Below are 25,391 nucleotides of genomic sequence, written 5' to 3'. Positions count from 1 at the left end.
AGCCTCCCCCCACCCTCCATAAATCCATCATCCATTCCTACGTCATACCAACATCTACAACATCTGCCTTTGGTTGTGGCCTTCCACCATCTTGACCATCCCATGACCACCTATGCGAGACTCTCAAGGATGTCATCAAGTGGTCTCTTGCAGAACATCTTATCCCGCAAGATGTAGACCCTAGTGAACTTCTAGCTCCCCCAAGCACTGTAGAAATCAACATTCACTGGTGGGCCTAGCTTATGGCCATGTGGCCAAGGTATCTAAAAGGCCACATCCACAACATGAACTCAACTGTCGAGGGATAGGTTTATCCAAGAGGAGTGCTAGAAGCTCCTCCCAACAACTACTATCAAGCCATAAATGACAAGATTTTCAATGTAGAAGCCCAACTCAAAAAAGCAAAAAGAGAAGTCTGTAGGCTTCATAACGAGCTTACTATTGCCAACTCCATCCAGGAGGATCTCACCAGCACTCAAAAGAAGTACATGGAGGCCCTCCGACTATAATACCAAAAACTTGAAAGCAGCCAAGAATGTGGCAACCCAAGCACATGAAACCCACAAGGACCAAATCCTAAAGGTCAAGAAAGCCCAAGCCATCCATGTGGCTAACTAGTTTACAAAAGAGTGTGAAGATGCCCTCACATAGCAAACAGAGAGGCAACCAAAGCCCTAAACAAATTCCATGATGAGGAGTATAACCAAGCCATGGCCAAGTGGACAAAAGCAAAAAGAGCTCCTCCAACATACAGAGCTCATGAGATGAGGAGTATAACCAAGCCGGGAACTTCATGTATATACTTGATTAAGACTAGTAATAAGGGCTGGACCATTTTAAGTATTGGTTAGCCTAGTGTGAAAAACAATTAGTCACTTATATGAAAGCCAATTTTGACAATAAGCAATACACATTCATTCCCTTGCAGAATACTTATGAGCTCTTCTCTTCTCTACTCTTGCTTGCATGTATGCTATTGGGTTCTTGCATGCTAGATGGATTGCTTGAAGAGTTGCTTATAGCTTTCTCCCCCTCATTAGCTTCTTCTTTGTCCACCTTTTGTGAGAGAGAACCTCATGAGATGAGGAATATAACCAAGCCGGGAACTTCATGTATATACTTGCTTAAGACTAGTAATAAGGGCCGGACCATTTTAAGTATTGATCAGTCTAGTGTGAAAAACAATTAGTCACTTATATGAAAGTCAATTTTGACAATAAGAAATACACATTCATTCCCTTGCATAGAATACTTATGAGCTCTTCTCTTCTTTGCTCTTGCTTGCATGTATGCTATTGGGTTCTTGCATGCTAGACGGATACTTGAAGGGCTGCCCCGAGGTTTCTCCCCCTCATTAGCTTCTTCTTTGTCCACCTTTTGTGAGAGAGAACCACAGCGTAAGCTATCTCCTTCTTGCCTCCAGCTAGGCAAATAAAGCTCTTCTTTCATGGTGGATGAATTGCTTCTAGGTTTCTCCCCCTGATTAGCTTCTCTTTTGTCCACCTTTTGTGAGAGAGAGAACCACAACATAGGCTATCTCCTTCTTGCATCCATCTAGGCAAAGGAAGCTCTTCTTTCATCACCCCCATAGCCATGGAGCTTTTAACCCATTATGGGATCAACAAGAGTTACTACTATAATTTTACATCAAATAGTAAAGATGGAAACACCGCCACAAGCATGTATGATGATTAATCTATGAAGCAACGGTATCTAAACCTACACCTTGGACATACGCCCCAATGGAATACATATGGCAATTCCTCTCTCCAAGAGCATGTGGTAACAAGCTAGAATGGATTCCATGTGAATACACTTCACAAATGTATTATGAGATTAAGCATTGTATAAGCCAAAGGCCAGTTATGAGCCTTGGGCGCTCAACTAGCCATAGTTTAAGTGTATGTAAACACTTATGGCCTTGTATAAGTCGGTTTTCTCTCATAATGTAACATACTCTATCATTGTGCAATTGAGTTTTGCTCTTGCTAGCCCTCTTGTTAATTACCTTTCCTAATGCAATCTAATGAGTGTGTATGAATGATTTAAGATGAGAGGAGGGATGAGGATGACTGTCTCACAACGCTCGACAGGAGACAATGACAGAAATTGCTACTCACTGTCTTTACATGAAAGGAAGCATAGCCATTCCTTTGGCTGACATAGAGAACATGCAGGGCACCCTAGCTGGAGGTGCAGCCTAGACTCCAACACCACCAGACAATATCTGTCGCCCCGCCAACAACATGGCTACACAGTCTACCTATCCTACGCTCCGCACCCATACCCATATACTAGTGGTATCCTTTATGCGGTTAGAGGCATGATAGCCAGACTACCGAGAGCATTTAGAGAGATCTCGTGTCATTGCATGGGGTGTGGAGCTCTTAAAGCAGTGTGCTTGAGCGCAACCATTGGAAAGATCCCCACATGACGGTTCTAGCTTACTTTCTACTAGGAGAGGTTAAAGTGAGTAATAATATTTATGGGGTCATTACCCCTTTGGCTTTCCGTTGTTTGTTCTCCAAATCTACACATAACCCATTTTTGAGTGGTGCATTAGCAAAAAAAACAACTAGTTCTAATGGAGATTTGTGTGAGTTTTAGTGATATTTTTCTCCCTTTTATGCATAAAAGAGTTCTTGGTAGCTTAATTTTTTGTGTCAGTTTCAGTGATTTTTCTCTCTTTTTGTGCATAAGAGAATGCTTGATAGCTTAATATTTTGTTTAATTTATTGTTTTAATTACTTATAGAGTAGGTTTTAGTGTTCCTATAGCTTGCACGTAACATTGTTAGGTTTAGATTGCATCAAAATATGCATTAGAAAATGCATATTAGATGATTTTTTTTGTTCTCTTTAAAAGTTTAACATAGAGCTATTTTGCTTTATTTTGGCTCCTTACACACGAGTTTTTTGTTGTAAGTTAGTGATTAGATGTCAACATAGATCTTAGGTAGCTTAATCCACGAAATAAAATCTAGAAAACTCTTGATTTTCATTAATTTCCCTTAATAGACTCATTTTTTAATTAAGGAGGTGATCAATAATTTGTAAGATTTAAAAAATTTAGAAATTTTGGTTTTTCATGACCAATTTGATTATGTGGGTATTCAAAATTGATGTTTTTGAGTGTTTTAAGTGGGTCTAGATATATGAAAACATCCAATTACACCAATTACTCCATCAATCTAGGGATTTTTGCTCTCTTTTTCTTATTGCACACAAGAGGAAAGAGTAATAAATCAAACCAAAATCAATCTTAGATTAGTGAATTGGTTACACCTTAAACCATGCACATGGTTTAGCCAATCACGTAAGAAATCTAATAATGTGCTTAGTTATGTTAATTGATTCATAATTAATTTAAGCCCAAGTATTAGCCACAAAAAAGAGAGAAAATTAGCAAGGGAGCTAATTTTGATTAATTCTTAATCATAATTCTTCATAACTATTAGAGTTGATTAAAGCGAGATTAGGTGTCATTTATTGTGACAACATGAGTAGCATACAACTGGCCACAAATAACCCAATATACCATACTAAGACGAAGCAAATTGAGGTGTATTATCACTGTGAGGGAGTAGGTTCTAACTGCCAGGTGATGTAGATTTAGTATATGTCAGTACATAGAGGAATAGATGGAAAACCATCATAGAAAACCAGATTGTTTTTTCACGTTAGGTCAAATGGTTTGATGAGCTAATAGATTTGCTACAAAAGGGTGATATATTTTTTGCTATTGTCGATAAGTGCCAATGAGAGAAATAGCCAAGGAGTAGACTACTATCTGCGAAAAATCGCTCTCTAAAGTTTTAGGTTCATATATAAAAACATTCGTCAACCCATCTATACTTGTGTCTTATTTTTCACCCTGGTTCCTTCTCCTCCACCCAATCAAGTCATCTCTCCTCTTTCTCACTCTAGGTATGCACTAACCTCATGCCGACTTGATTACCTATTATCGTGGCCCTTGTATTAAGCATGAATGAATTTGTGCTAATAACTATTCTTATCTTGTAAAAGGCATCGGTGAGGTGATGCTCACAGGCAACAACAGATGGTTCAGACCTATGCTTGTATGATGTGCTTTTCATGCCAAGAATTAAGAAAAACATGTCGGTTTCCTCCTTTGCCCCAAAAGAGGATATGTAGTTCATTTTGAGGATGATAGATGCACAATCACACGAATAGAGATAAAGACCATGTCATTATTACTTCTGGGGCTTTGTACCAACGCTTGTGTCACTTGGATTCCTTTGAGAAGAGGACACGAAATGCTTGTTTGGTTACCTCTCATACTCTTGCCATGCACGAGGTGGAGTTATGGCATGCAAGGTATGAGCATGTCAATTATGGAATTTGACAAAGGCATCAAATGGCATAGAATCTGCCTCATGTGGAGTTGCAACCAAGACATGTATGTGAAGGATGTGTTTTGGGCAAAGGCACAAAAATGCCTTCTTGAGAAAGATGGATCTATAAGGCCTGTTAAAAAATTACAGCTCATACACATTGATGTGTGTAGTCCTATAAAGACACCATCTCTTCGGGAGCATCTATATTTTCTAACCTTCATTGTTGATTATTCCATATTTGCTTGGGTGTATCCACTCAAGGCCAAATCTAATGTGTTTATGTGTTTTCAGCACTTTGTGGGGCGGCAGAGCAAAAAATGAGTCAGGTTACAGAGTGCAAACACTCCACTCATATCAAAGGGGGAATACATGTCTGATGTTTTCAAAGCATTCTTGGCAGAAAAGGGCATAAAACATGAGTGTGCATTACCATATACAACACAGCAACATGGTGTTGCTGAGAGGAAAAACAAGTCATTGATGGAGATGGAAAAATGTATGGTGAAGGTTAAGATCTTTCCTCACAAAGTTTGGATGGAGGACATCATGTGTGCTACACATGTTTTGAATAGATGCCCTACAAAAGCAAGGCCTTGTATGAGGTAAAACCCACAGTTGATTACCTTCAGGGTTTTAACTAGATGACAAGGCTATAAAATATATTTTGGTGGGCTATAGTAGTGGTAGTAAAGGTTACCAGATCTACAATCCTTCCACTCAAAGGATTTTTGAGAGTAGAGACATGGTATTTGCTGGAAATTCATCATAACCATGGGCCAAATTTGGTAACAGCCACATGATGGATCAAAGAATGCATTTGAGGGATTACTCTCATTGGGCATTGATCTAAGGCCAGATCAACCATAAAACATGCCTAATGGAGAGCATATAGGTGATAAAAATCAATCCATTGCAGCCCGTGATATGGAGGATGTGGTACATGAAGAGAGAAGAGCTTTGCAAGAGGCTAGAACCATGCCTCGTTGGATGGTTCATATTTTGATGGAAAGTAAACTTTAAACTCCTCTTCATACAGTAGGATAAGGATTTGTTCTCATAATGCCACAGAACATGTAGATGTGGCCTACATGAGTAGTCTATATGCAAACTCTTTTGAGGAGGCTCAAGATGATGAGCAGTGATGAGACAGCCATGCAGCACGAGATGGACGCCATTCATAAAAATGGCCCTTGGGATTTAGTGGACTTACCACCTGGTAAGGGGCCTTTTAGCACTAAGTGGGTGTATAAGGCTCAAAGAAAACCACATGGTACATTGACACATACAAGGCTAGACTTATAGCCAAAGGCTATGCCCCACAAAAAGGCATAGATTATGATGAAACTTTTAACCCCACTTCTCATATGACCACTACTATTCGTTGTGATGTTGCATTTGCTACCCATCATGGATAGAAAGTGCATATGTTGGACATTAAAATAACTTTTCTCAATGGGGATTTGCACAAAGAAGTTTATGCAAATGATCCCATTGGTTTTGTTATACTTGGTCAAGACGGCAAGGTATGCAAGCTCCGCAAGGCTCTTTCTTTATGGTCTCAAAAACAAGCTCCCAGAGCTTGGTATGAGAAGATACACTCTTACTTGACCAGTCGAGGTTTCAAGAACATTCCAACTAAGACCACCCTCTGTATGAAAGAGAATCATGGAATTTTGTTAAAGCTCTTACTTAATGTGGACGATATGTTGTTGATTGGGAACAATGAAGCTAAAATTTCAACATTCAAGGCTGATTTGCAAGCTTCTTTTGAAATGTCAAATCTTGGTGTCCTGCACTATTAGTTGGGAATACACTTTATACAAACAGATGAGCATGTTGTATTGCTTCGATCTAAATACATACAGAGGTTCCTACATAACTTCCCCTTTCAAGATTGTAAGCCTATTTCTACACCTATAGAACTCAAGCTTAAGATGAGCATGTATGATGCAAGTGAAGCCTTTGATATGAGCTTGTATAGTCAAGGAGTTGAGTGTCTTATTGATTTGTGTAACATGAGACCAGATACTCAATATGGTGTTTCCCAAGCCAGCAAGTTTATGCACATTCCAGGAACAAAGCATGAGCAACCTGTAAAGCGTACATTTGGCTATCATCAAAGCACCCTTGATCTTGGATTGTTTTGTCCCATGGAGGGTAACCTACATGTACATGCTTTTAGTCTCGAAAATCCACCAATGGAAACTGTTTTTTTTATGGGTAAATCATGCATATCTTAGTTAAGCAACAGAAACCCACTCTTGCCACCTCTAGCAGTTTTCACAACTACGATAGATTCTGTATACCTACAGACGTTACTTGCAAATCTTCGTGAGTGTTAGTAGACATGAAATTGAATTTTCCATTCACGTACCAAGCACATAGAGATTCATTATCACTACGTTAGGAAGAGGCTTCATGCAAAGGAGATCGCATTAACCTACTGCTCTACATAGGACAATACTGAAGATCTATTTACCAAGGCATTGCTTCAAGAGAAGTCGAAGCTTTCCATAAAGCTTTAAGCTTACTCTCCTACAAAGAGTGTTCTACTACCTTGTACAAGTTCACATCACCACTACAAGAGGGGTTGAAGACATTTGCTTAGTCTACAAGTTTTTTCCCTTGGACATCCCATATGAAAGGAAACCTAGCTAGATGTATTATTAGCACTTGTATTACTTATCATTATTGTGTGAATATACATGCAAGTACTCTCGCGCTTGCTCTTTCTAGCCTGCTTCCTCTGTGTGCATGTGAGGGCTTCCATTATTGTCCAAACTCTCACGCTAACACCTATGTGCCAACACTACCATAGGAGATAATGATGAACCTTGGAGACAATGCAAAGACAACCCCAAGAGAAGTGATAATTAAGGCCCAAGGAAACAAGGCACTAATGTAGGAATTGAGAACCATTGAGGAGTGCAAGAGAAAAGTGGAACAATCATTTCAAGGACTCTCACTCTTGCTCTCTCTAGCTTGCTTCCTCTGTGTGCATGTGAGGGCTTCCATTAGTGTCCAAACTCTCACACTAACACCCACGTGCCAACACTACCAAAGGAGATAATGATGAACCTTGAAGAAAAAATGCAAAGACAACCCCAAGAGAAGTGATAATCAAGGCCCAAAGAAACAAGGCACAAATGCAAGAATTGAGAACCATCAAGCAGCACAAGAGAAAAGTGGAACAATCATTTGAAGGACTCACTCTTGCTCTCTCTAGCTTGCTTCCTCCATGTGCATGCGAGGGCTTCCATTACTGTCCAAACTCTCATGCTAACACCTACGTGCCAACACTACCAAAGGAGATAATGATGAACCTTGGAGGCAAATGCAAAGACAACCCCAAGAGAAGTGATAATCAAGGCCCAAGGAAACAAGGCACAAATGCACGAATTGAGAACCATTGAGAAGTGCAAGAGAAAAGTGGGTGGAACAATCATTTCAAGGACTCTCGCTCTTGCTCTCTCTAGCTTGCTTCCTCTATGCGCATGTGAGGCCTTCCATTACTGTCCAAACTCTCACGCTAACGCCTACGTGCCAACACTACCAAAGGAGATAATGATGAACCTTAGAGACAAATGCAAAGACAATCCCAAGAGAAGTGATAATCAAAGCCCAAGGACACAAGGCACACATGCAAGAATTGAGAACCTCTAAGGAGTGAGAAAAGTGGAACAATCATTTCAAGGATAGGCAAGATGATGAAGAGACTAGGATTCAAAGAGAGCTAACGTCCGTAAGGCAAATACCAAAAAGCATAACACAAGTACCACAAGCTTTTTGTACTACATTGCATGTCTTATGAGTTTTATTACAAACTACCTTGTGTTGTTTGAGCATATTGCTTAATTTAGTATCTCTCTTTACACACTTGTCTAATTTAACACCAATCTCTGATTCGAGTCTTGTCAATTTGGTGCTACTAGTAACAATTTGAGCTAGCTCATCCCAAACTTCCCCCTAGTGACTTCACATCTCTCATGTCTCCTCCTCTCATGACTAATCATCCTAAGTGGTAACTACAAGCTTCTTGGCGCCCTTGGACTCTCTTTTTCTTTTCCTTGGATACAGATCCTACTAATCAGTCAACAATGTTGATGCTCAAAAAAGGTGCTCATCTTAAAGATATATTTTAGACACACATCTTTTTCATCCTATTGACAACTACTACACGTTGCAAAAATAGTACTCGCTACTTAGGGATGCAGACTTCACTTTCAGTTCTTGCTATTATTCTCAACTTATACCTCTTTTTTAAATTTTGGCAATGCTTGATATTATGTAGAATATAACATACGTATTAGCAAGGCCCAAAGACCACCCTTATTTCCATGAACCTTTGAATTATTTCAAACACAATTCGGAAATGCTTTCAAGCAATGTGGAATGGCTTTGATGATTTTCTATTTATTTTTGTAGTAGCAGGTTTGAATTTTGAATTTTGGCAGTACTTGATATTATGTAGAATATTTCATTTGTATTAGCAAGACCAAAACACCACACACAATTAATTTTACCAGAAAAGCCAAAATCAAATTGCAAAATAAAAGAACTGTAGAACGGATGCCTTAAACGTCTTGTCTTCAAGCCCCATGCAAGGTTGATGACGGCATGTGAAATGTTCTCTATGTAAGCTGTTTTCACAAAGAATGTGAATATGGTGCTTATATGAAGCTCCCACATTAAGCATAATAATACAAATTTACTTTGAAAAAGTGGGTGTTCCCAGACCCCCCCCCCCCCTCCCCCCCCCCAAATAAATTCCAAAAACACTGTACAACCTGCTTTTTTAAAGTTTACAAACTTGTGGCAGAGTACTTTGCTTTCTTCTTTGATCCAAAGCTTGCAGCCTCCAAGCATCGTTGTACAGTTTGTAATGCAACACCTTTTTAGAAAAAGAGCACAAATTTACACTCTCCATGAAATATCCAAAAGGTGACTAACAAACATGGGCATTGCCAAAATACAGTATTTGCAGCCAGCCCCACTCACACAGATGCCTCATTTCAATCAATGGGTCGCATACATTCGAGGGAGACACAGACAACCGCTGCAATGGCTTTCTTTCACAATATTTATGCACTTAGTCTTTCCGTGAGTAGAAGATTGTTGGCATGATTATGTCACAACACACTTAACATGGGGCCTCTCTGCCACCACTTTGGTGTCACGGAAGGAAACGTGTATAAGGTATCAAAGATGACTTTAATGCAGGTAGCTGGGAGAGATAATGGGCATATGCAATGCCTGTGTCATAGGTGCTTAGATCTTTCCTCACCTAAAATGGATGTTGTTTTATACTCAAAGAGGGCAGGGGTTATTATAAACATAAGGAGATGATGAAGACTGACATAGCATTAAATCGGTCAGAAATCAACATCAATTTGGTTTACTATACTAGTAATGGCAACATACTAGTGAGGAACTAAGAAAGCTAATGTGTGGTTGTAGACTCAGATAGAATTAAATCGGTGAGAAATCAACATCCAAGCATTAGCATGTCCAAACCTTAAAGTCTTAATATATTTGGGCAAAAATGATGTAAAAATACCTCAAAAACATCTCATGTGATGCAAATGAACAAGAGGCCATGTGATTGAGTTTATAACTCAAAAAAACATATTGGCGATTAGACAGTTATGCAAAGCCTTCATGGGTTATAAATACAACCCATTCCTTTATATTTTTCATCTTTTCCTCCTCAGTTTCAACCAATTCCTTTATAAACAACACTAATGTAGATTCACATAAACACATAAGCATATCCTTAAGTGAATGGTTAGCCACACCTATCAAGAGGGTTTGATAAACATGATGACGCGTAAGCTAACAAGAGTAGGGTTAGCATCTCTTAAACATATAGGCATAATCTCAAAGCATGGGCATATTCCTTAATGAGGGTTAATCATCACTAATCCCCGTGTGTTAGCTTAGTCGTGAAAACTTGCTTAACAAGATGAGGCAACAAGCTAATCTCCTTCAAAAAAAACAAGATTAGCAATAATCTAAATCAAAAATTAATGCCTTTTTATATGATGAGCAAGTAATACTCACTAATCTAGATAAAATATCACTAATCTAGATTATACATCGCTAATGTTTATTAACATAAGCTTAGTAACAAGATTAATCCAATGATTAGTGAAAACCTAGACAAAGCATGAGATTAGTTACCTTCATAAGCCAAAAATCTGGTTCAACCAAGAGATTAACAAATAAACTCAACTATGTCATAGCAACATGATTAGTCACCTAGCAAGCTTTCCATGAAAGCTTCATACTCACTTGAACCTCATACAAGCATGTAAATGGAGGTTTTAGCCTCATCACAACCCATTCGTGATTAAATATGCAAAAAGAGAGCAAAATGAGCATACTTTGGAGGCTCTCAACGGCTCTCAACCACCCATGGATGGGTCATTTAGCCTCAAGTAGGCATCATTCACAAGCTTAATATGATTACTCAACACTCAAATGCCAAGCCAAGCTACTCCCCATGTGTATGGGCGCCAATTTTCAGTGTTTTCTTTTTATTGGGAGGGAGATTTGATTCACTATCATCTAGATTAGGCCTAAAAGGGTTTAGCAATAATATGATGCTTCAAATGTGGCTTACCTTCAAGCAAATGGGCTAGAGGAGGTTGATGGGAAAAGCATGAAGCTTGCAGCAATCGTGTGGAAAATGAGGAAAAGGTGAAAAATACAAAGGAATGGGTTGTATTGTTAACCATGATGGCTGTGCATATAAGTGTTTGATCTCAAATGTGTTGATAAACTCAATCACATGGCCTCTTGTACATTTGAATCACATGAGTTGTTTTTTGAGATATTTTTTTACCATTTTTGCCCAAATATATATTAAGTCTTTTGCCAGTTATTAAGGTTTGGACATGCTAATGCTTTGTTTGTTAATATTTGGGACCCTTTAACCTTAATATATCTCTACAGTTACAATGGGGTTTGCTTCTCCGATTTCTTGGGCTCAGGGGCTCCAGGTCCAAGTATACAAACCACCCGTTTGAGGCCTTTATTTGACAAGAGGGTGTTCACATGCATATGGATGCTATCTCTGTTTTTTACATGGGTAGCCTTTAAATAGCATCTGCTTACACATGGTTGAGGTCCAGGGTGTCCAGGTGTCTACTTTTGATGCAGGACCTTTATCGCTCACCTCTTATGACTACCTTTTGGCCTTCTCAGAAGTAGACCCTACCCCAAGCAGGCATTCATTAAATGCCCGTCTATACTAAAAAGGAGATTTTTTTACTCTACCCTAAAATTACACGTACATGTTGAGGGTCACATTTACCCAATCTGATGCTTCCATTAGTCTTAATCTGATGCTACACAACACACTTGAACTCTAAAAAATTTCACTTATTTGGCACTTGCTCAACGAACTGCTTGCCTTCCAGAACCAAAAGGGAACTTCCTATTTCGACAATTTTTCAAAACTCAATTATTCTCTCTAGGTTGATCTTCTCTCCCTAGACTCTTACTTGGTAAACAAAGGAATTCAGTCCATACCTGTTAAGGGGCTCAAAGGAGTATAACTATACTACACACACACATACAAGAGGATAACCACCAATTTAGAATTGTTCAGAGAATTGTGGACTAAGATATGGTAGGATTGAGGGGGAGGCTTGTAGCATGTACTTGCTAGTTCATTTTCAATTCATAAAATATAGCTTTGTTTGTTACCATAATGGTTTTTCTATTACTCCATAGGTTTGTCATCTACATATTTCGCTCCTTAACATGCTCTTGGGCTATAAAATGATGAATTTGCTCATTCATCAGAATCCACTCAATTTAAAAAAATTATGCTCGAAGTTTGCAGCCCCCCTCCTTTTTTTCAGCCCCATGTGCTCCCTCCCCTTTTCAACTTTTGTATCAGCAATGTAGCCTTCCTTTGAGAGCAGACAGCCATAGAGGAAGCACCCTGTTGTGCTTCTTTTACTGCTGCTCCAATATTTTGTATTCTGCCTTCTAGGCAGGCTTCTCTTTAACTAATAGAAGGATGGGGGGGGAGGGGGGATGTTTACTAGATGCCATGGGCATAGTTACTACTAGGGAACGCCGTTCCTCCTCTAAAGAATGGGGGAACGCCATTCCCAATCCTAGTCCTGGACGTTCCGAAACATGGGGGAACATTTCGGAACGTTCTGCCACAAGGAATGGCCAGGGGGGAAACGTTCCGCCACGTTCCGAAACGTTCCCCCACGTTCCAAAACGTCCCCCCTTATAACAAGCCCAAAAACCCTTTAAAAAAGGGGAAAATGGCCAATGAGGTGATAGCTCAAGTGGTGGAGGTGTTTGCCTAGGACCAAGAGGTGGAACCAAAAAAAAAAAAAAAAAGAGGAAAATGTCTTTTAAAAAGCAATTTTCCCCTATTTTTTCCACTCAACTATGCATACATAACATAAATTTTCAAAGTTTTAGCCTATCCTACTTAAAATTCATCATTTAAAATGACATTTTTCAGAATTCCATTAGTTTTGTTTGCTGATGTGGTATTCCCCGTTCCCGTTCCCATTCCGGGGGTTCAAAACATTCCCGTTTCCTGGTAACAATGGCTGTAGGGAATTCAAAAGCATGCGGGAGACCATAACATCACGGTTATGAAAGGATGAAGGTGAGTAGCTTTGCGTTGGCTAAAACCCATCTCAGCAAATTAATACAGAGAAGTGTGCAATGCTCTATTGCACAACTTGTACTGAGATTGAGGACGGGCTGTCTACCTTTATAAAGAGGACTTCAGATCACTTCATAAAATCATTTGAGTATGTGTGGTCCATTGCTGTAAGCAACATACCAGAAGGAAAGAATTCTAGACACACAACATGCTTTTTTTTCAAAAGGTTCACCACTGTACCATCTGGAGGAGAGAATGGGCAATCAAAGCAACACATCCACAAGTGATTTGCACTGGGCATTTAGGTGAGATACCTCCTCAAAGCAACACAACCATATCCAAAAATTAGCTAGTACATACATCTACATCACATTTGCCTCCACGATGTGAGTGGAATTGACCATTCCAAGGATGCTATCCTCTGGAGTGTGATGCCCTCCAATTTAGGCACATGACCACCTGAACTTAGATAAACTAATATCCCCAAGCTCAGCGATGTGGTCTTCAAACTGGAGTTAGTGAATCACTGGTGCATACACCTGTTTTTTCATACCAGGCCGATGCTCATGGGCTGTATTTGGTTTCCCCTTGAATTGAAGATGAGCCAAAGTTGGTAGATAATTTAGCCTATACGAGACGTTGGTTTTGGAGCAGACCATTTGCATCAGTTCAAAGAGAGAATACGAAGAATGTAATGCCCTTTCTCTTGAAACAAAGGCTACCTAGATTCTCAGGTAAGTCAGTTTTCTGAGAACCAACCATGTAAGAGCCACTTCCAGGCTGCAAGAGGGCAGCCTCCTCCAGGGGCAAGCTACCCACTTGAGGAGTCGCCCCACTCCCACGTCTTTCTTTCTTCCCCTGCCTTTCTCCACTCTCCCTCAATCATGACACAGATCAAACCCAAAAAGGCTTCAAAAACACCATGCTCATAGACATCGTATCTACTGAAGTACCCTTGAAACCGACTGCATATAACAACCCTTCACTATACTCAAAATAAAGAGCAAGGGAGATCCAACCTGTATAAAGGTTGAGAAGGCATCATCATCCACTAGAGTTGCAAACCTTTTTGCCCATTCACTAGTTTTATTGAATTTCTCTTGCTGCCTCTGAGCCTCCAGAAGTATGGAGTCACGATAAATAAATCTCTGCCAAATGTTTTGAATAACAGCAAGCTTGGACTCTAGCTCTGTCTCATTCACAGCCTGGTCATGGTTTCACAAAGCACGGGGTGAAAACATTAGCTTCGGATGGATATTTAATTTCCAATGCTATCTATCATGAAACTCCTATGACTTTACCCGTAAAATGTTGACAAGTTGGGGTATTTCGTCCTCTCTGATGCGTATGGCAAAATCTTTGTGTTCCAAAACATTCTCATATATTAGCTGTATTCCATCCTGCACATAGATCCGTTACATTATAATGTTACTTCTGGTTTCACAATCCATCTCTACTACTAAGTTGCAGCTTCTATGTCACACACGGATATTGCAAACCAGCATCTGTTTGTGGGTACCCTGAGCCCCTGTTTTCCTCAGCACACCCACTGGCTTCTTACATGTGCTAGTAGCTGTACAGATGGTTGCATGGCTTCTTCAGGGATGTAAAAGATGTAAGCTAGCTGTTTTAGGACTCCCCAGGCTGATTTAGGCTGATTGTGGGCTGTTAACATGGATGTTTGGGCTTTATCAGAGCTGTACATATTGCATCAAGATCACACACTCAAGGCCCATACATCAGAGAATGGGGTATAGCATGGCTTGTTTGCAGGCTTGTTTTCAGTGTGGTCCGTGGACAGATTGATGTTTACATTTGGGCCTTGTAGGAGCTGATCAAAGTGAGCACCTCTGCCAGCGTGGAAGAACACCCGTTGAGGATAGAGAGCTTGTTTCTATGCATGTTTATGTGCAAGATACCAACCATGGTGGAGCATGTGTGGCCAAGGACAGTTTATCCAAGCCCAATTCCAAGGTGATGGTCATTGTGTGAGTGTTCTTGTATTTGTTTGACTTACACCAGAAGTCTGAAACTTGGCAAAGTCCTTGCGAATTCACACAAAAAAGCACTGTAAACTAGCTTGTATTCTAGGGAACAGCAGATACCTCAATGGGAAGGAGCAGGGCACATGGACCAAGCCACGAATAAGTTCAACAAAAAAAAAGACTAAACCATGACAATCTTGCCTGGATGATTACAGGAATGCAGCCATGCAAAATGCTATCCTCCATGCGTCCACTCCAGCCATCACCAGGAAGTACTCCACAGAATTTCGAGCTTGCCAACTCATCTGAGTACCGAAAGCTCCGGACATTTGTCACGATCACCTCTTTAGTAGCTTGTTTTCCCAAAGCTCCATCTTTATTTGGTGATGAGCTGAACTCTAGAGCTAGCTTTTGTCTGATTCCCATACTGTAACTGTGTAAGAAAGCAAGCACTCCCAAGTATAAGTACACGAAAGAGTGTATTGTAAGTATACATCATTGAAATACATGCAAAGGAGTCACAAGAGGCATACCTTGACTCTGGACGGCCATGTTCATAATCATTGCCCAAGTTACCATTGAAATAGAACAGTGTTTTTCGTTTGCTGCTTGGCCTGCATTCATCCCCTAATGAATTTCACCAACTTGATAGCAAAAAAGGGCCAATTATTTGCACCATCATGGTTTCCACCTACAAGTACTTGATCTGCATACTTCTCAGCTTACACACACATGCATTCAAGCATCCTATACCACCTAGGCACGCTGCTTTAGACCGCATCATGGCATCCTATTGTTGTGAGGAGATCACGCCTACATCTTGGTGCTGAATCCTTCACATGTGAAACAAGCGGTGTGTATTGAAGACATCAAGGAGGAGCAAAGGCAAGCAAAAGCAAGGGAAAACCCTTGAAATCAACAGAACACATGAAAAGATGAGGGTGCAAAGTAGAATGCAGCAACGGGCTGTTGCAGGACATGCAACATATGTTCGCAGAAATGTTATATGCCTTGGAAGACACAAAAAGCAGCTTTTCCTGGTCGTTACAACATAGCAGTGCCTTGAATCAGGTCGCTGCTACAGGATTCTTGATGACTTCATGCTGTGGGTGCCCCAGACAGACAGATGGGCAGGCCCCTTGCAAGGAAATGTTCATCATATGTTTCTTAAAAAAAGACTTTGTTTGTAGACTTTAAGCTTCACAAAGGACCCTACTATTTTACACTTAAGGATCTAGAACTAGGCATAATTGTGCGCATGATGATCGTGGGGAGGACATTTTCCATGGTACTTGATGATGAGGGACTATGACCAATCGAACTCCATGTTGGAGTGTAGATATTGTGAAACACATCAAAACAAGAGTCATGCTTGCCTCAATGTCTGCCCAAGATCCACACACACATAAGCATGTCCATGAAGCTATCCAAGTACCTGTATTCCATAGTCACCAATGCATCAACAATACCAAGAGGACAATAGGTGGGCTCTGCTAGTGCTTGCCACCCAAACCACAGGCTCCAAACCAAATACATTGGGAAGCCACCCCAAGCTAGAGACCACACAACTCCGGCCCAATCTCTACCCTCAAGGCGTGCACGTTCCATACCATGCATCCCCAATCCTCACAACTATCACTGATGCAACTAGCCAATAGACTTACTAGTAGCTGGGCCTTTGGGAGGCCCGTCTCCCAAGGTCTAAGTCCCACGGAGAAACTCCCAATAATAAGCGACTACCCAAGCTATATGGCCCATAACCCAAGTAAAATTTCCAGCCTTGCCAACGGGCCCATAGCCCAATGGTGTGGGTTTAAATTCGGAAGGGGGATATCCTGAGTTCAATCCTCGCTGGACACCCATTGGTATTGTGAGCCAACGGGTGGCCAATGGGGATCAAACTCCAATATCAATACCTATTGACAAGCTCCAATAAAAATAAGCTCTGATACGAAATGAAACATCCCAAAACAAGAGTCACACTTACCTAGCCATCCAAGATCCACACACACATAACCATATCCATGAAGCTAGGCAAGTACTTGTATTCCTTGGTCACCAACCCCGAGCTAGAGACCACACAACCCTGGCCCAGTCAACACCCTCAACTTTCAAGGCATGCACATTCTATACCATGCACCCCTAGTCCTCACGACTATCACTGATGCAACTAGCCAGTGGGCTAACTAATAGCTAGGCCCTTGGGAGACCCGTCTCCCAAGGTCTGAGTACCACGGAGGAACTCCCAATAACGAGTCACTATATAGCCCATAATCCAATTTAAACCAAGTAAACTTTCCCACCTCGACAACGGGCCTGTAGCCCAACAATGCAGGCTTATATCCTGAGTTCAATCCTCGCTGGCTACCTGTTGGTATTGTGAGCCAACAGGTGGCCAACAAGGATCGAACTCCAATATCAATACCTATTGACAAGCTCCAATAAAAATAAGTTGTAATACCAAATGAAACATCCCAAAACAAGAGTCAAACTTACCTACATGTCTGTTAGAATAGTGCATGAGTGGAAGCAAGATGCAAGACAACCATACACAGCATAAACGCAAAGGAGAGAGATCATAGACGGGAAACAGATTCCATTAAGACATGCGAGAGTACAATCACAACCACGCCCACACGTGTGCCTCCACAGCCAGCGCTCAGAAATGTACATTGTAAGATGATGAAGGCTCACGCCCACCCCTTCTTTACATAGGACTAGGAGAGTGAGTAAAGCTCAAGTCGGCTGGAAAATAAAGAACACCTAGTGAGATGCAATAAATAACTCCAACACCCTCTCTCAGCTCATAGGTGATCAGCACGAGATGCACCATGAATACTCCAACATCACGAATACTGGATACGCAAGCATCAAGAAGCCAAAGCTCGCACTCCCCTGAACACATGAAGATGTCATGCTGCATGCCGAGGTCACGCATAGCTCAATGGATAGCTTGCCACGACACCATAGAATCCCTCACTTGAGCATAACTATTATGCCTGAAGTGTCCCCCCATGAGGGAACAAGACAATGAACCACACCGGCTCAATGTCAAAACACCCACGATGGACCTGAAAGCTATACCAAGTTTCAGGGATTTTATATACGCCAGATGATGCGGGTGAACGCAAACGCAAGGTCCATTGCACCATATAATGTGGGGCATTACCATGCCCGCATCACCCTGTCACTAGTCCCTCTCGGATCCAAGTTGGAGTCAGACGAGGAACTGGAATCATCCTTGCACCTTCTTCTCCTTTGGAACCGAGACCAATGCTCCCTCTCCACCATCACCAATCGTCATAAACGAAAGATTGCCCTGAGCCTGCAATATTGACGACTCCTCAAGGAGCAAAGAGGTTCAAGTCATCAAAGCCCCAAGCCCATGACGACACTTGGCACCGCAATGCCTTTGCCACCATATCATAGTCCGGAGGAAGCTTTGTAAGCACAAAAGCGCACAGGTAGACAAAGCAGCAAACAAGGTAAGTAGCTGATCATGGATGGATTTAACTCTCAAGAGGAACACCTGCATGGATTCTCCCCGAGTAAACTGGAGAGTGTAGAGCTGACCCTGAAGTGTGACAGCCCTCATAGAGGACTACCTCTCATAAAGCTCTTGCAGCTTCATCCATACCCTTGCAACCGTCTCACACGTCTGAATGGCCGGTGAGACCTCCTTTGCAACGGAATGCACCAAAGTGGCAAAGGCCTTACAATCCTTCTCTTCCCAATCAAGTAGTGCCTCAAGATAAGCATCCTCCTGCAGTGAAGTCCAATGCGAAGTATTCCGTGGCTTGACAGGCTTCAGGGAGTCACCTGTAGTCACAGACCACAGATCCTTCTGGACAAACCAAGCTCTCATGCACAGCTTCCAATGAGCATAGTTAGGTCTCTTAAGTTTCTCATCAGATCCAGTGCACAGGGGTACCATAATGATGATGTACAACAAGAAAAGCAAGCATACAAAGTTACCTGAGCTGGAGCCAAGAAGCACACGATGGACGGTTGAAGCCACGAAACAACTCAGCAAGAGACAAATAGAAAATTAGGTTAGCACAAAACACAAACACAAACGACACACGCTTGTGGAACAAGAGATGTGCCCTCTTCCCCTCTACCACACTGACACAGTTCTGTCACTCAAGCAAACGCAAGAGCACAAGAAGGTGGTGTGACACAACCTTGGTTCCAACTTCCTACTTGTGTAAACAATAAGCTGACATACAAACGCAAAAACGCTCTCTCAGTCTATGCAAGAAAAAACAACGTGCAGACGCAACACACGGATCAAACCTTACTGTAGTGGACAGCAAGAGAGATGCCACAGGGAACTGCCGAGGCCAAGCAGCAGCCTCCAAACATCCACTACAACCCAAGGAGGAGTCGCCAAGGTAGTGAGGTCGAGCTGCGGGCCAAAAACGCAGGTACTCCAGTGGACGGCAGCATAAACGCAAAGGAGAGAAATTATAGACGGAAAAAGGATTCCATCAAGACATGGAGCCTACAATCACAACCACGCCCACACCTGTGCCTCAGAACTGTACGTTGTAAGATGGTAAAAGACTCACGCCCATCTCTCCTTTATATAGGACTAGGAGAGTGAATAAAGTACAAGTCAGCTGGAAAATCAAGACCACCTAGTGAGATGCCTTGGTCACCAACACATCATCGATACCAAGAGGACAATAGGTGGGTTTGGCTAGCATTCGCTACCAAATGGTAGGCTCCAAACCAAATACAACGGGAGGCCACCCCCAAGCTAGAGACCACACAACCTCGGCCCAGTCAGCACCCTCAACTTTCAAGGCATGCACGTTCTATACCTTGCACCCTAGTCTTCACACGACTATTAGTGATGCAACTAGCCAGTGGGCTAACCAGTAGCTAGGCCCTTGGGATTCCCCTCTTCCAAGGTCTGAGTCCCATATAGGAACTCTCAATAATGAGCCATAATCCAATTCACACTAAGTAATTTGTCCGGCCTCATGCTAGCATCGTTATGTCCGGACATAGGACATAAGATATTGAGTAATGGATATCCCAACATGAATAAAAGGTTCTTACATTGACCATTTACGGATAATAGCTCCAAGATTAGCCCAATGGAGGAGGATCCTATCACAAAATTGATTGGAGTGTTTGATGTAAAGAGGCCGGCATGAGCATGTCAAGATGTTTATGGATGTGTTATGAATATGAATTATGTGGATCATGATAGATAGTTGTCACATGTGCGGAAGCTCTGCATCTTCTTTCAGCCCTAAATGCCTTTCATAGGAACATATAGATGCAATACGCAAAGAGAAGAGAGAGGTAGCAAGTTGTCAGTCCTAATCTAATGTATTATTATCGTACCAAAATGTATGTATAACTGTACAGATCTGGAAGACTGAAGCCTTCCCAAAGAGGTGTCTTGAGCAGTGTTATGTTCACACCTATGGACATGGCTGATCCAAGCTAATTCCTGAAGTGGGCAGAAGATAAACACAGATTCATGATTAGGGTCTTGTCAAGCAGATCCAAGTGGACATGTATCAAGTCGGCCAGGTGTGGAGAACCTTATACTCGTGGTCGGCAGCTTTTCGGCATTTCTTTGTCCAAAAAGGACCCGGCCGACCAGCAGTTGGCCAGGTCATTTAGTGTTCCAAGGCCTATATAAGGCCAAGTACAGCTCATTTGTAGATGATCTCACTCCCACTTGTTGGTTTGGTCATGGATAGGATCCTTGAGGTATAGAGTAGCTCTATAGTCTCCTTTTGGAAGGCCAAAGGCCACAAGTTTTATACAACTTTTACGTACTACATAATATACTGAAAATACTTCTCTCTCTTCTCCATCTCTTCTTTGTGTTTTGCATCAAGATGTTCCTATCTCAATGTTTAGGGCTGAAAGAAGACAGAGAGCTTCTGCGCATGTAACATTGGTATCAGAGCTTCAAGCTGGTTCTGACTGTTGCTGCCCATGTCCCAACCACCCTTTACTGCATCGAGCATGGATAAACCATAGCCCGTGTCTTGATCTTAAGATGGTGTCGTAACCATGCAACATTGTATCATCATCAAGCTTAACAAGGCCAAGTGCTAGAAGTGTCCCAGAAGAAGTGCACAGGTCCAAGGAGGGTAACTCGGCGTGTGTCAAGACCCCCACAAGCTAGTTGGTGTCAAGCAAACCCAAGGGAAGGGTTTCATGACAGTCGGTAGCCATTTGGGGCTGCCAAGGAAGGCTTTTATCGAGCAACTCCAAGGGATGAAGATCATCCAAGGGGTGGAGCCGAGGGTTTCATGATCAATTTCAAGAAGAAGGATTCATGTTTGTGTTCAGGGATAGGGCAAGAAGGCAAGGGGACAAGTGGAAGATCTCTACATCAGATTTGGAGTGGAATCACAAGTAAGGCAAGGTTTTCAATGAAAAGGTTGCCAAGAAGAAATGTTGCATGCACGGAAGCCTTGCTGTACTGATCCACAGCCCTAAGCCTGATTAAGAACAAGATGCTGATTTAAACAACAGAGGAGAGAGACGAAGAGAGAGATCGGTGTCAAGGTTTTCTTGTATTTTTATATGGTACAAAAAAGTGGCTTAAATGCTTGTACATGCTTTAGGCCTTGGTCAACCCCATAGTCAGGTACCATACTGTACGGTTTGTACAATACGATACTGTACGGAAAAATACAGTATGATATTTTAAAAAAAATCTTATCGTATGGTCTTTAAAAAAAATACTTACAACTTTAGTATTTTCAATTTCAAAGAGAAGACAAGTTGTCACATGATGATGACTCAAACCAAAATTCCATTAAAACCAAGTTGAAAACATACATAGATGTTAGGCTAAAGCCTAAGTCATACAATGTGAGGCGCTCTAGGGGCATGTAGCCGTAGTAGTAAGTACAAAAAGTGATGCACAAAAAAGGGAGGCTAGAGGGTTGGGGCTAGAATCTAGATGGAGAAGTGATCACAATCAAAATCAGAGCTCTCGCTAGGATCATCTCCATCAGAAGAGTGCCTATCAGAAGTCACACTCGCTAAGGATGTTGCCCTCGTCATCAAACTCAGGCTCTATAAGCTCCTGTGACAAGGCAATCGGAGCGTCCTCATTTGCAAGAGCAGAGGAAGAACTACCGAAACCTCATCGTGTGTTTTAAAAAATTACTTGTAAACTTAGGTATTTCCAATGTCGAGATATGGAGTATTTTAAAAAGGAGGGAAGCATCATAGTATAGAGGAAAGCTCAAACAGCCATGGACAAGCAAAAACAAGACCATTACTGCCAAAAAAGTAATTTTTGGGGAAAAACATTTCAAAAAAAAAATCAAAAAAAATCTGTTGAAGTCCGTACAGTATCGTACCATACGGTATTCCGTATGATATGCTGTCGTACGTCATACGGAGACAACTATGGTCAACCCCATAGGGGTGACCCCTGGCCCCTTCTACATATCTTCTACTGAGGACTAGACTTTAGATGAATGAATGATGACTTGATGATAACTGAATTATGCCTTTTTTGCTTATATATATGTGAGGGATGCAGTCGGCCAACTGCTAATGCCGTCAGCCTCTTGTGTGGACAATAATTCACATAAAAATGCTGAAATGTTGTGCTTTTGCCTTGTTCTTCTTGCCACACCTGCTGCCCATTGTATGAGCACCTTGCTGCCTGCTGTACAAGGTCCTTTTGCCAGCCAAGAGCATACTGGCTGCCAGGCAACAAGCCCCTATACCATCCCATGATGATGCTACTAATGTTGATGTTGATGATGATGAAGCTGCTGATGCTGATTCTGATGTTGTAGATAATGCTACTACTGATGATCGACTTAGACTCACTTAACTAATGTTTAACCAGGGATTAAGACTGTTCATGTAGATGATTTGTCATGGCACATGCGTGCATGTGACATTCCCTTTTGCTAAACTTGATGATGGGGTGGACACTGTTATCCTTCCTCGCTAGAGTGCTACCGACTTTGACCTTCTATTGAATTGTATTTTTGTCTGAACACCGCTCCTGATTTCCACTTCCGAGTCTTGCTTAAGAACTGAGCATGTTGGATTATATCATCTCCAGAGGGTCTACATCACCTTTTTTCATGCTTCTATTGGCCATTTATGAGGACTTGCATTGGCATATCTTAGCAGAGATTATTCATCATTTTTCTACCATTTTTGGTATTTTTAGGCATTTTTTGTAGCATTTTATGCTACTTGCATGCTGTCGACCTGCTACAGCTAGCCAACCAGCATCCTAGGGGAATATATAAGGGCTGGTTCCCTTTCCCCCAGTTCATCTCATTTTTTAGTATTCAGTTGAGGTCATTAGCAACTCTTCTGCTTCTCACCATTGTACAGCACCTACGGGCTTCCCTCGTGCTCAGATTTCAGCAATAAACATCAATTTCCAGCATTTACACGTCTTGTACCTGGGCCTACATCTGTTTTATAATGAGGACGCCATCTCTCCCCAGTTGGCTACCAACATGAGCTGTACCTTAGTGCCCTATCATTTGGAGGTAGACGAGTTTACACCTGGTCTCCGCACCCACGTATCTCAACAGGCACAGCAGTTTTCTTTTCAAGTTCAAAAGGCCTCATTCAAGCGAGATTTCATTGTCTCTCCTCTTTTGGGATGTGACATGATCTTAGGAATCCAGTGGTTTCGTCAGTATGAACATATTCCCAATTGGGGGCAAGACACCTTTATTATCTCTAAAGATTTTCCTGAGCCTATCATGATTCGGGGGGATAGGAGCATTCTTGGCGTTCCTATGATTTCTCATCTCCAGGCCCGATGAGCTATGTGCAAGGGAGCAGAAGGAGCATTGATTTATGCTCAGACGGCTTCTATCTCATCGATAACCACTGACTCATCATCTTCAGATCCTCAGTTGGTAGATCTCCTTTCTCATTCAGACATTTTTAAGAATGATCTCCCACCCAGTATCCCACAGTTAGCAGAACCTCCTACCTCCTAGCAAGTTTCCCTCTTGTCTTTCCAAGACTTTCATGGACATGCTAGAATAGCAGTCAGTTCGCAAACATTTGAAATATGTTCCTTATGGATGCATTTTCACAGTCATCACAGACCACCAAGCACTTAAATGGCTCCTGACGATGCCAAGTGCCCAGTGGAGTGCTCAGCACACTAGACAGGGTCAGCTCTTCCAACAGGTTGGAGGAATGATTAAGTACATCCCTGGTCAGCATAACCCAGTAGCAGATGTTCTTAGTAGAAAGACCAGCATCCAGACCAGTCAGGAGTCTACCATTCTCAACATCTCTAGAAAAGACTTAGAACATCAGTATGTCGATTCCGCAGAGTTTGGTACTCAACCCAGTTTGGCCCTCAATTTTGAGTCTGGCCATTATTCAGTTCACAGACAGGCATGTAAGTTTAGACGAGATATCCACTTCAAGGAAGGGGATTGGGTCTCTCAATGCATCATGAAACAAAGATTGAAACAAGTGGGCAAACATTGTCCCAAGCTTTCATTCCATAGTTTTGGCCCTTTTCCAATAGTCAAAAAGTTAAGTGATGTCTCCATGAAGTTAAAATTGCCTACCAGTTGGACAATGCATGATGTTTTCCATGTTTCTTGGCTAAAACCATATGTTGGTCCAAAAGTGTTTGATGTTTTAGATGAACAGCAGCCAGACGTGGTAGACGAAGCAGAAGTTAATGAGCCCGAGCAGATCCTTCTTCATCGTTGGAAGCATGGTTCCGGTCGACGGATACGTCAATTCTATACGAAATTCCGAGATCGAGGTACCCACAAAGCCGTATGGCTAGACCAGGAGTTCTTCCAGGAGTACCCCCAGTTGTTGGCGGACTACTTGGAAGCCATGAACCTAGCTAAGAAGGAGGGAATGTCACATGCACTCTGCACTCAGTGCATGGTGACAAACTGGCTCATCATCAGCAGTGCAACATTTGTATATTATTAGAATCCAGTAGGATGATATTTGTCGTACGTCGTGACCCCATTGTACATCCTCAATCCAGGATAAGTCAGGCACGAGCTACGTAGGTCATTCCTCAGCCTTAGCGGGTCAGTCAGTCAGTCAAGTCCCTTAACCCACTTGGAGAGAATCATTCATGCATGTAGAGTCAGTAGAAGCCTTAGGGTTTGCATCAGAAAGCACTCTGTATCCTACATAATATGCATTCATATGCCTGAGCATCATTTAGAACACCCCAAAAGCCTTAGGGAATTTACTAGGATTTATCTGGTATTTTTCCCATATTTTATGGTATTTATTTAGCATTTAATGTCATTTATAAAGACCAGCCAACTTGACCAGCCCCTAGTTAGTATAAATAGGCTTGCATAGGGCTTAGTTCTCCCATTCAGTCTTCAGTGAGCTAGGCACCTTCTTCCTCAGCACTAGGAGCATTCCCTGCCTT

General features: G+C 41.8%; 1 protein-coding gene across 3 annotated transcripts in view; it reads right to left on the bottom strand.

The window, feature by feature from the left end:
* Positions 1–8,896: 8,896 nt before the first annotated feature.
* Positions 8,897–25,391, bottom strand: part of LOC147606791 (exostosin family protein) — a 49,388-nt gene continuing 32,893 nt past the window's right edge. For 2 of the 3 annotated variants that reach the window (XM_086791450.1, XM_086791451.1), the window contains 5 exons: positions 15,520–15,600; positions 15,188–15,419; positions 14,303–14,401; positions 14,021–14,206; positions 8,897–9,248 (listed from right to left, as the gene is read on the bottom strand). In XM_086791450.1, coding sequence (XP_086647576.1) covers positions 9,153–9,248; positions 14,021–14,206; positions 14,303–14,401; positions 15,188–15,419; positions 15,520–15,600 — 694 coding nt within the window. In that variant the 3' untranslated portion in view covers positions 8,897–9,152. The remainder of the gene's footprint in view (positions 9,249–14,020; positions 14,207–14,302; positions 14,402–15,187; positions 15,420–15,519; positions 15,601–25,391) is intronic. The other variant, XM_086791452.1, reaches the window with a different exon arrangement.

This window comes from Cibotium barometz, chromosome 56, assembly GCF_041138505.1.
Source record: "Cibotium barometz isolate CiBa-2024 chromosome 56, ASM4113850v1, whole genome shotgun sequence".
Lineage (NCBI taxonomy): Eukaryota > Viridiplantae > Streptophyta > Polypodiopsida > Cyatheales > Cibotiaceae > Cibotium > Cibotium barometz.
Note: the sequence above shows the minus strand (reverse complement) of the source record. Positions and strands in the feature narration are given on the sequence as shown.